This window comes from Sardina pilchardus, chromosome 20, assembly GCF_963854185.1.
Source record: "Sardina pilchardus chromosome 20, fSarPil1.1, whole genome shotgun sequence".
NCBI classification, from domain to species: Eukaryota; Metazoa; Chordata; class Actinopteri; order Clupeiformes; family Clupeidae; genus Sardina; species Sardina pilchardus.
Window position 1 is genome coordinate 1044139 of NC_085013.1, and position 12500 is coordinate 1056638.

Here is a 12500-nt window from a genome sequence, read left to right on the forward strand (position 1 = left end):
CCTCAACGCCTACCGACACTTATGGCTGGAAAAAATGCATGAGAACACAGACTATGACAGTCTGCTCTCCATGCTAACGGTAACGTAATGTTAAAGGGAACGTTTGTGACTGCACCCCCCTCCCCCTCCCCCTCCCTGTCCTCCTCTTTCTTCCTCTTGTCCTCTTCTTCTCCATCATGATATGGACCTTAACTCTCATCGGTTGTTTGTACTGTCAATCTCACTGGTCAGCCTATAGGGTTTGCCCATGCTTTTGGTCAGTGTCTGTGCTGACCTCTTCCGGCCTCCGAAGATTCATTTTTGCTTTGCATTTTGCTCTTATGTTATATTTTTTTCCTGTAAAGATGGTATCATGGTATCTAAGGAATCTTAACAGTACATATTTTATCCAAAAAGGGATGTTTTTACATGTGTGCTGCACAATTTCTATATAGTAGTTCAAAGTATCAAATGCAGTTTCATAGAATAGGGTTGTGCCTAATAATTTATCCAGTACCGCTATCATCATTAATTCAAATCACAATTATAGTTTGAAAAAATCTCTGCAGTTGTCTTACCATAGGTGTTTACTGATGACCAGTTAGATGCACAGGTGCTTCTGTACTAACCATTTAACCTCTACCTGTCCAGCGCTTCCTGATCTGAACCCTTACTTCCTGTTTCACCGTAACCCTGGTAACCCTGCCTCACTCTCATTCTCCCCTCCTCCTCCTCCCTCCTTCCAGGCATCGCTCTATTAATCTCTTCCTTTTGGGCTATCAAAGAATTTGGATAGAGACAGAGACCTACTCCTTTGAGGAGAAACTAGTGCAGGACTTGGCAGTAAGTACTAGCATCCTCCACACCAAAGATATGGGCGCTGACTTTCTCTTTCTTTCAGACTGTTTCTCTCTCTCCTGTCTTTCTCTCGTTCTGTGTTCTGTGGATTTGGTTCGCTCCGCAAGCACAATTCGCCATCGCTCTGAGTGTCACAAACCGCATTGAATGTTCCTCGTTCTTGATCCGTGTTCTGCTCCAGTGCCCTTTGTGCGCCACAGTGACCATGTTCTATGGTTCGCGTTCTGTGTTCTAGTGTCAGTGCCCAAGTCAACAGCATGGGCCAGCATGACGTTCCCTTCAATGTCAGTGCCAGCTGTAGACATTCAGCCCCAGAATGTGCTTGTGGTAAGAGGCTCTTCTGGCGCTATGGCCAGGGCCTTACCCTTAAAATTTATGGAAGGAGCGTCTTTCGTAAATTTTGTTTTGTGATGCCATCAATGTCATTCTCCAAAATGTCATCACTACCAAAAACCGTGGGAAGAGCATCAGTGTCTTCAACAGGCGTGATCTGTTAGAAGTATATGATTGTCTTCTACAGGTTTGATGTAAATAAAGCCATCTATTTGGATGACAGATAGATAATGTTGCCGTCTGTGTCTTCCGATGTGCCATTCTGATATAGGCTCTTCTAATGATCGACATACTGTATGAAAGATCAGATCACTCAGTCTCAGATCAGATATGGAGTTGTATTTTCCTTCATGCAGATTTTTGGGTAGATCATTCTGCTTCCCTCATACATGCGTATGTGTTCAATACAGGGGTACGTCTGATCAACTCATGCTTAACCAGCATCTCCTCAGTACCTGAACCTGCATTGTGTTGTCCCATCATCTGGATGTTGTCTGCCTGGGACTGTGTGTGTGTGTGTCTGTTTGCTTGCATGCCACAGTGCTTGTGTCCTCCTCATGCATCTTCATCCACACTGTGGAGTAACAAAGAACAGAATATGAACAAAGGAACAAGCAGATTCTGATTGTGAGGTTCCTGTTATGCAGTGTAGGTCTATTCTTAAACAGGTGGCTCTTGCATCTAAACTTTAGTGCATGTATACAGTAGAGTTTTAGAGTAGCATGGGTAAGTTAGCTAATGAATGGTCAATTCATTAAGTTCATACTGTAATTGTAATATTGTCTATGTAAGACTGCCTTTAAATAGCATAGGGTACAGTATACTGCAGGCTGCACAGTGCTGAGGGCTATGTAAATGTACATTTTATTAATACATGAATTCATTACACATTAAGGTGTGTAACAGAGAACTGAAGTCTATATCCATAAATGCACCAGAATGTGTGGAGTAGACTGTGAAAGGCCACCTTGTGTGTGTGTGTGTGTATGTGTGTGTCTGTGTGTATCTGTGTGTGTGTGTGTGTGTGTGTGTGTGTGTGTGTGTGTGTGTGTGTGTGTTTGTGTGTGTGTGTGCGTGCATGCGCCGTGTGTGTGTGTGTGTGTGTGTGTGTGTGTGTGTGTGTGTGTAGAAAACACAGGTGAAACTGGAGGAAGAGGAGGAGGTGGAAGCAGAGAAGCAGCCAGATCCTCTCCATCAGCTCATCCTGCATTTTAGCCATAATGCCCTCACAGAGCGGAGGTAAACACACACACACACACACACACACACACACACACAATGTCCGACACACTCTCACACCTCATTCACAGATATCTGCTCTTCCTCTTCCGGATCCCAGTCCCACCCACACAAATATTTCTGCTGCCAACACCAGACAGACAGAAGTCATACACATCCTTTTGCCAACACACCTGCTCCCACCCACTCTTACACACACACACACACTCACACACACACACACACACACACACACACACACATAATTCATCCACCCCACTAGTTATTCTTAATTCGTTGTCATTCTTATGTTAGTGACAATAGCCAAATGCAAGTCCATTGCCCAAATGGAAAAGATCTGGTATGGTAAAAACACATACAGTAGGAATCATTCTTGTCATATGCAACGGTAAATTATCTTTTACTGTACCATGTAAGGTGTCACAACTAAACTACTGTATATTTCTATTTTACTGTATATGTGGGTCACAATTTTGTGTTATTTTATGTCTTACTTTTCAGTATTCCTGGATCTTCTTCATCTTTTTCTTTTTTCGTTTGTCTGGCAACTGACAAGACACAGTTATACACTTTGTCCATATATGTACCAACACATACTGTATAAGGACACACTCCAACTAACAGACTAACTGAAATCATACCTGGACCCTTGGCACACCCTGTGTGTGCTCCATCTGTGTGGAGGGGCAGTGTGCGTAGTCTTTGGCAAGACATGTCTGCACTGGGTCTGCTACACTATGGATATTTACTGTAGGAATCCAAGCAGAACAGAAATCCCAAAATAAAGTGATAAGCTTTTGATAGACATGCCTACTTAAATGCAATTACAATGTTTGCCTTTCAATTTATAATTGACTGTATGCGTGTGACTGTAATATATATAACATGTATGTTATATATGTTGAAATTCGTAACATTTCATGAACATGCTCTTCCCAGTTCTTTAGATGAGGACCCTCTGTATATGGCATACGCAGACATGATGGCAAAGGTAAGGAGGCCGAATATACTGTCTTCAGTTGTACTACCCCTATAAACTTTACTGCTAAGAGTTGTTATTGTGGTCAAGCCAACACAGTGTTTGACTCAGTAGTAGTAATGCATAGAATGCATACCGGTAGTAATTAGCCATGTAAAAGATAGTAGTTAGTAAGTAAGGGATAATCAACGACGCGCCGTGCGTTTACTAGGAAAACAATGCACGTTCGAAGTGGTAATAAGGTCCTGACGCCGCTTATACCACTGCTTATACCACTGCTACTATCATTTTCGTTTATATTGGCGCTGTCTTAGATACAACGTTGCTGTTTTTACCGTTACATTCACCTTGGCGAATCAATATTGAAGTGTGATAGCCCCAAAAAAATGAACTACTGGCCCCGGCAGTGGCGCAACTGGCTGGGGCACCTGCACCGTACGCCGGCGACCCGGATTCGATTCCCGCCCCGTGATCCTTTCCGGATCCCACCCCGACTCTCTCTCCCACTCACTTCCTGTCATTCTCTCTACTGTCCTGTCCAATTAAAGGCATAAAAAGCCCAAAAAAATTATCTTAAAAAAAAAAAAAAAAAAAAAAAAAAAACAACTACTTCATAGCCGTGCGTATTATCTAAAAATAATGCACGTTCCAAATAGCGCATCACAATAGGACATTTGACCAAGCAGTGGTATAAGTAAGGGATAATGTATAGAACGCCGGTCATTATCAGAAAATAATTCCCGACAGGATGAACTGAACCCCGACGCGCAGCGGAGGGGTTTTGCTTCGTCCTGAAGGGAATTATTTTCCAATAATGACCGGCCTTCTATACATTATCCCGCTTATTATACGGCTACTTGCCAAAACAAGAAAAGAAACTCATCTCAATTTGTCTTTAGCAATGACTTGGCTACCGTTTCGTGGCTTCCGCAACAACTAGCGGAGTGAACCCGTTGCCATTGGCAGCGGTCATTATTCCTTCGGAGCGGTCATCTATCAAGAAATAATGACCGGTAGAACGTTGGGAAATCCCATTCAAGTCAATGGAGTGTTCTACTTGCATTGTGAAGAGCCGTATAATAAGTGGGAAATGATTAACAGTAAAAATAGACACACTGTTTCATATGGAAGACAGACAATCAACAAAACATTCAAGAATAGCTTTGGTGTCTTTTTTCAGATGCAGTTGCAGATACAAGTGCTGATTTTGTATGGAAATGCTTGTCATGTTACATCTGAATGTATATACTGTATGTTCTTTTTGAATATAAATATCTGGTTTTCCTTGTCCATCTTCTGTGTTCTCAGAGCTGTGCAGAAGATGGAGAAGAGGAGGAGGGAGAGGGCAAGTCGTTTGAGGTGGAGCATTTCACTTAGGAATGCTGGACATGTAGATAGTGCTGCAGCTTCTGCATTGGAATAAATGCATTTGTGTGGCTGTGTGTGTGTGTGTGTGTGTGTTTGAAACGACAGGAAAAGGAGATGGAGAAACAGAAGACGTTGTACCAACAGGCCAGACTGCATGACAGAGGGGCCGCTGAGATGGTTTTGCAGATGATCAGTGCCAGCAAGGGTAAGGACACGCACACGTACACGCACACACACACACACACACACACACACACACACACACACACACACACACACACACACACACACACGGGTACGTGTATACTTCAGTCACTCCCATAGGATGCTACTGACCATACCTTTATCAGTATCAGTATCTGCGTCATTGTTAACACTAGCTTTTGAAACAGTGTTTTCATTCACTGTATTCACTGTCATGCTAATAAAGCAAATTTGAATTTTGATATGACACACACACACACACACACACACACACACACACACACACACACACACACACACACACACACACACACACACACACACACACACACACACACACACACACACACACACACACACACACACCAAGGCACATAGATCCTTAAATCACTCCCTCAAGGTCCTACTGACACAATAAGACACACACACTAACTCCTTGTCTCTGTGATAGGTCGATTGGATCCCATGGTGACGTACACTCTTAAATTAGGCATCTCCATCCTCAACGGTGGCAACATTATCGTCCAGCAGGTAATACACAGCACTTTAGAGATAAACACACATCACTTCATGCTCACATAGCTCAATAATGGGACTGTCTGCCCTGTAGAAAATGCTGGATTACCTGAAGGAGAAAAGGGACGTTGGCTTCTTCAAGAGCTTATCTGGACTCATGCAGTCATGCAGGTAAGATAGAGTCTAGTGTCCTAAAACTAATATCAGCAGTAAATGTGATGTACCTGTTAACCAGACTTGTTCCACATGAATGGACACATCAAACTTCTGTCAATAAGGCAATCAGTGTATTTTCTCACTGTGGTATACTGTCGTATGCTTATGACATAAAGTCAGTCTTTGACTGATAAATAATATAAGAATGTGAAAGTACACATTCAGTTGCTATATGCCTTGGTATTGACATTGTGTACAGTATGTTATCAACCTAGTCCTACCACGGTAACAATGCTTTGATCTAACTTTGCAACCAAGTCAGTAGTTTTCACTGTGTTTGGCCTTTTCCTTTGATTAATTGAGTGCTTCAGTGCTATTCATAACTGTACTCCCTCTCCAGTGTCTTGGATTTGAATGCCTTTGAGAGACAGAATAAAGCCGAAGGTTTGGGCATGGTGACTGAGGAAGGATCAAGTAAGTATGAAGAACAGGAGGGTGAGAAGTCTCTTTCTTTTTTTCCTCTTTCTCTCTTCCAGACAAGGACAGTCAAACGTGGGTGAGGTAGTATACAGTATAGTGTATAGTGTATACAAGCAGCAATGATCTCTCCCGTCCACTGCTTTTCCAATGACACCAGCATATATAACAATGGGACAATTTCCCGCGTGCAGACACCAAATGACGAGCCCTGGGATTGTCCACAGCGCTGGTGACAGTAATGATATTCAGAGCTGATAGGAATCCTCCTGCAGGAAATTGCAGCGACTCAAGAGGACATTTCATTAGCCTGTAAAGGAGTCCTTTGAAAAGCAATCACTGAGTACACCAAGCCTCCTTTCTTACATACCACAACAGCTGTGAGAGAGAATAGGAACAGATGCCTGCAGTGTATCCCAGAGGCATTAGGCTACACAGTGAAAGAGCTCTTTTTTATGGGCTTCAGATGTGAGAGTTAAAGGGTTTCTTGGACAATCCTCTCTGCGTCCCCATTGGTTATCTCTGGAGTAGTTGACATAGGGCTACGGGGTTGTTGTGGCACCACTGCAGTTTCTGTGAAGTCTGCTCAACCCCGTTGTAATAATGCTGGACCATGGTAAACGTTTGTTGTTCAATTTGAATCAGACCATTGTGTAAAAAGTAACAATGAGTTAGTGTAAACTGATTGACACATTTGTAGCTGCAGCCTTAATTATAATGTTTTGGTTCAGCTTAGTTCAAACAGAGGAGTACTAATGTGATTTGCCTTCTGCTTTGTGCCTAGTGATGTTAAATTTGGCCGCTCTGTTCAAAACTCCTCTCAGTTGAATAGCAGACACTTGTGGTGCACTGTAACTACTGAAGTACCTGTGTGGGCCAGGCAGCACAAAGCAATTAGCAGCAGAGAGCCAGAGTATGGACTGGGGGCAAATAGAGTTGGTGCAGAATGTATTATTGTACATTCTATTGATTGAGAGTTTTGTCACAATCCTATTTTACACACAAAGGGATAGTTGTGTATCTTTTTATTTTAAGAATGTTTAGTATGCTGCGGCACAACCCTGTTTAGTAGGCGGCTGTAGCACAATCAGTAAAGACTGCCAGCCACACATTGATTTATTTTATGTCAGACACTGAATTCCCTTAAGTAGCTCAGTCAAGGGAGAAGGAACAGTGTACAGCCAAATTGAAAGCCCTCAAAGAGTTTTGTGACAGAGTGCCTCCATTTTGCTCATCTGTCGGTTACCAGTTTTAAGACTCTTACAGAACATACATTAGAAGATTTTCGCCTGTATGATCTGACCAGATATTTTTGACTATCTGAAATGACTGATAGTCTGTTGACAATTTAGATAGTAAAATCATCAACCTTTTTGCTGATGTACAAGAACTTGGTACAGCATTAATACAACATCTTGTGGAAAGCCTTTCGTTTGCAGAGATACACTTCACTCATTCCATGTGTGCCACTGTATGTGTGTTCATCTAGCTGGTGAATGGATTTGTTCCCTGAGTCTTGTATGTGGACACTTTTGTCTGACCGCGTATAGCGTCCCCTCCAGCTAGAGTACACTGTGAGAGGGAACACACACTACAAATCACCATGCCATGAGAGGCCATTGAGTTCATTTGCAATAGCGCAATTTAAGTTTTAATGCGTCTGCATACATATTTCAGCTCATTTTCACCTCATATTACCAGGCATAAGTGATGGCAGTCCAATAATGTCTCTCACCTTCAGTTCAACACTTTGGTGCCTTAAAAAAGCAGTAAAACAATAAATCCTCTGACAAATACTAACTCTTGAAACTCAGTAAATGTGTGTTCAATGTCGTCTGGTTAGTGATGTCAGTACTTTTATCTATATCTATATCTATCTTTCTCTGTTTGTTCCTACTTCCTGTTACTGAAATTCAATGTCTTCTCCTTTGCTTATGTCTGCTGTTATGTTTGTTTGTTTGTTTGTTTGTTTGTTTGTTTGTTTCTTCCTGTCATTTTCTTTAACTCATCGGTCGCAGTCAACGTGAGTGAGCGGGGTAAATACATGGTTTAGATTCTTCTCATTCCCTTAGTGCTGCATCTCCCCTACCCCTCTTCCCCATCTCTCTTGAATGCAGTGATCAATTGCTCTGGTCTGCAGGAACTTCATGCATGCTTGACAGCCATATGACAAGAATGTATAATTCCCACAATAGAATACAGATGAAATAGGTCTATGCGTATGCACATGCAGATAGATCAGTAACAAGTGAGCTGAATCTCGTCCTTGTATTGCACAAATGCTTTGTATGTTGATGAATAAGTCATATAGACATTGATGACATTAATTCATATAACACATTTAGAGGAATCTCTTATCTGCCTTTCTACTCAACTAGCACTCCCTGTTTAAGTTTGACCCCGTCCTTCCTCTGCATTGTGGCAGTACTAACCACATGTCCATTGAAAATAAGAATAAAAAACACCCAGACTTTAGAAACAAGCAAGCAACAGCATCGTCTATCTGGGTTTCTTTTTTTATTCCTATTTTCCAATGCACAGAATGATACAACCCCGGGCGAGAAGTTGTCGATGAAGCTGCACAGTGACTCGTTTTAGAATTATGTGTGTGAACATGAATCCAGCCTTCAACTCGGAGAGCGAGAACTATTGCACTAGCTGTGAATGAGAGCGAGGGGCATGAGGAAGCGGATATGAATGACTGTACCATCCATGCCCTCCCCTCAGTACATATTCTTTAACATAACCTCCTGTCTTTGAAAGGTTCCAAGGTTCTTCAGAACGATGAATTCACAAAGGATCTGTTTAGGTTCCTTCAGCTGCTGTGTGAGGGCCACAACAACGGTAAGTCTCCCCCTTGGCTATCAGAGCCACACAACCATAGTTACAATAATACTTAGTTGCTTAATACTTAATTGCTGCAGATGCGATTGAGCATAAGTCATATCTTGCATATTTTGCATTTTAAGTCACTTAGAGCCAGTAACAATTTAAGATATGCAAAAGCTTTTTACAAAAATTGCAGTAAATATAATGTGATGACAACAACATACAAATGATGTGGCAACCTGTTTCATGTGACAATAAGAGTGAAGTCAGTACAAAAGCCCACTTAGTTTTGCTCTGCCTTTGGTTGCCTGCTCTCAATTCACCTTTTTGTCTGAAGACTTCCAGAATTTCCTGCGGACTCAGACTGGAAATACAACCACAGTGAATATTATCATCAGCACTGTGGACTACTTACTTCGATTGCAGGTATGAATCACACTCCTCCCAAACTCATTGGGTCAAGCCAGGAAATTAGCAAAAATGTACTAAAGCTATTTTGATAACAAAAGCACTTTGTTGATTTAATACCATGAGCAAAATCCTAAGCACATACATGGGCCACAAAGACAATTCTCCCACACACCACACGATAGTAATTCATGTGGAACACTTTGCTCACTGTCCATCTTAGCACTTTGCCCATCATGGAGCCATACACATACTCATTCTCAATAGCCACCACAGTGAAAAAATCAGTGCATTTAGAACAGCTCATCTGTCTCAGTCTGGTCTTAAGTTGTAAGAGTAGCAACAAAGTACATATTGGCTGTGATTTTGTCATGTGGACAATTGCTTCCCTCCTCAGGAATCAATCAGTGATTTCTATTGGTACTACTCTGGGAAGGATGTCATGGACGAGGCTGGCCAGAGAAACTTCTCCAAAGCCCTGGCAGTGGCCAAGCAGATCTTCAACTCCCTCACAGAGTACATACAGGTAAGCCACACTTGCAGCACTACTGCAGCAGGCCAAGCAAATGTCCTCCAGGACTTCCAAACGTATTTAAATCACAGTAGAGTGCCACTGGGCTCACTAATAAATGCTTGCTATGGCATATTTACAACTGGTCTCTGCTGCCTCAAACACCTATTTAAATAGTTTTTTTTTAACAAACATGGTTGTCTCTTTCTCTCTGCCCCCCTCTCTCTCAGGGTCCATGTATAGGAAACCAGCAGAGTCTGGCTCACAGCAGGTTGTGGGATGCAGTGGTGGGATTCCTCCATGTGTTTGCCAACATGCAGATGAAGTTGTCACAGGTATGACCCAGGGATGGGGATGTGTTTATCGAGTCCCCTGTTAGTCTGTGTTGCTATTGTACAGGCTTTCATCATTTACTAGTTATGGGATGTATTGTATAATGATGTGTGACAATACAACATCAGTGCCTTATTAGCACTCTTGACCTTTTCAGCTGTGTGACTTACTGTCAGACTGTGTGTATATGGCCACAGCATTTAATCTACCACTAGGGGGACCCCTTGGTTCAAGGAACAAAGAGGCTACAAAGGCCAAGGCGCTGGAATATCAATCTCTCAGTTTTATATCTTTTATTACGAGTGCAGATACAGACTGGGCCATATGTCATAGCCAGAATAGGTCACTAAACAGTGGCGCAGGCACAAACACACACACACACACACACATACACACACACACACACAAACACACACACACACACACACACGCACACATAGCTGGACAGGCAGACAGACACACACTAATCCACACACTCCCACACACAGAGCCCCATTCATACTCTAAGTGACTATCAAAAGCTGACCGGACAATCAGGGGCCAGATCGGCGGGCGGTGGGATGGCTGCTTGATTAACCTAATCAAAGGGCCTCCTGTCAGATTTACGGCGCTCTGGGAGCCCCAGAGCCTACAGCCCGTTGGTGACGGGGACAGCTCCAAGACCCCAGGATGAGTCAGCCGCCGACAGCCATCTGCTCTCGCTGACCGCAATGACATTAGCCAGGGCCGGTGATGGATGGACGGGCTCGCCTGGGGAGCGCCGGCCTGTGCCGCCAACCCAGAGTGGGGCTGTGATGTGTGGGCGCAATGCCACTCACAAGTATTAGACACTCGTCCAGTCTCACTCCGTCTAGTTTCATCTCTTCCTAGACACACCTGTTTGACCTCTTTTGGGCACATCCCTCCTTTTTTAAATGAGGAGGGATGATTTGCATTCTTTGTTCATGGTCTGGAAGTAACTAATATGCCGCACATTATTGAACTAATTAAAAAGAAAAAATCTTCAAGGAGGACAGGTTTTGTCCAATTTTGGTCCATGTCAGTGTCAACCATATACAACCATATGGAATGGTTGTAATTTGTTCATGGCACTAACAATATTTGTATTAATCAAAAAGGAATGGCAGTCATTTTTGTCTGGATTGTTTGTATGGGGTGTGTTAATGTTGACCTGTTGAGGACCATGTAAGTGGACAGTGTTGGGGAGTTGGAGAGGACAGTGTAATGTGGAAAGTAGTGTTTTTTAGGCTGTAATACTTGTTATGTTTATTTTCCCACAGGACTCGAGCCAGATAGAGTTACTGAAAGAGCTGATGGATCTGCAGAAGGACATGATTGTCATGATGCTATCTCTTCTGGAAGGTTCCATCATGAAAATTCTCTCTCTCTTTCTCACACAACCTCAATACTTCTCCTCTCTTTTCCTCTCCCAGTATTTCTCTCTTACACTTTCTATCAAATATGAAGATATGTATAACACACACCACAAACACACACACACACACACCACACACACACACACACACACACACACACACACACACACACACAGATTAGATGTTATTCATGTTTTTGGTCATTGCACATAGTGCAGACACAAGCCTACAGTATGAAATATAAAGAAAAGCGGTGAGATGCTAAACCTTCCACATACACAAACACATACTGTACGTACACACACACACACACACACTCACAAACTCTCTTTCTCTCTGTCTCTCTCTCTCTTTCTCTCTTTCTCTCTCTTTCTCTATTCCCCCTCACTATCAGACATGCTGTAGACTCTGTGTCCTCTATCTCTCTCTCTCCATAAATGAGCAGATTGAGCGGGTTTATAATTGCTGTGCTAATAAGGTTAGCGGTAATTGTGATCCTCATTACTGGTGATGGATTCAGAGGAGGCCACAGATGCTTATGATACTTTAATCTTCACACCAGAATAAACAACACACATATCTCTCCACCACTTACTGTACATGCCATACCTGCTGCATTTACAAATATGCAGCTGCCACAAGACTTATTTATGAGCATGTTGTCATGGATTTTAAAGCTGTTGTCGAATAATAATGGCTGATGCATAGACAGTTCTCTATCAACATCTATATATGCCCTATCCATCAGATTTATATTGGTTTGTATTGGACTTCAGGGTTTACAGGAAGGAGTTTAATAATTAGCATTTAATGTAATACTTCCTTTATTCTGTCTAGGTAATGTGGTGAATGGGACCATTGGGAAACAGATGGTGGACACACTTGTGGAGTCGTCCAGTAACGTGGAAATGATCCTCAAGTTCTTCGACATGTT

The 12500-nt window shown here is 42.5% G+C and overlaps 1 protein-coding gene across 1 annotated transcript in view; it reads left to right on the forward strand.

The window, feature by feature from the left end:
• Positions 1 to 12500, forward strand: part of LOC134067936 (ryanodine receptor 3-like) — a 172133-nt gene that overhangs the window by 139068 nt on the left and 20565 nt on the right. The window contains exons 75-88 of the mRNA XM_062523424.1: positions 726 to 822; positions 2300 to 2409; positions 3349 to 3400; positions 4697 to 4747; positions 4862 to 4961; positions 5412 to 5491; positions 5571 to 5647; positions 6033 to 6106; positions 8873 to 8953; positions 9276 to 9364; positions 9744 to 9872; positions 10088 to 10192; positions 11471 to 11552; positions 12404 to 12500. The exon at positions 12404 to 12500 is cut by the window's right edge and continues 1219 nt beyond it. Of these exons, the coding sequence (XP_062379408.1) occupies positions 726 to 822; positions 2300 to 2409; positions 3349 to 3400; positions 4697 to 4747; positions 4862 to 4961; positions 5412 to 5491; positions 5571 to 5647; positions 6033 to 6106; positions 8873 to 8953; positions 9276 to 9364; positions 9744 to 9872; positions 10088 to 10192; positions 11471 to 11552; positions 12404 to 12500 (1224 nt within the window). The remainder of the gene's footprint in view (positions 1 to 725; positions 823 to 2299; positions 2410 to 3348; positions 3401 to 4696; positions 4748 to 4861; positions 4962 to 5411; positions 5492 to 5570; positions 5648 to 6032; positions 6107 to 8872; positions 8954 to 9275; positions 9365 to 9743; positions 9873 to 10087; positions 10193 to 11470; positions 11553 to 12403) is intronic.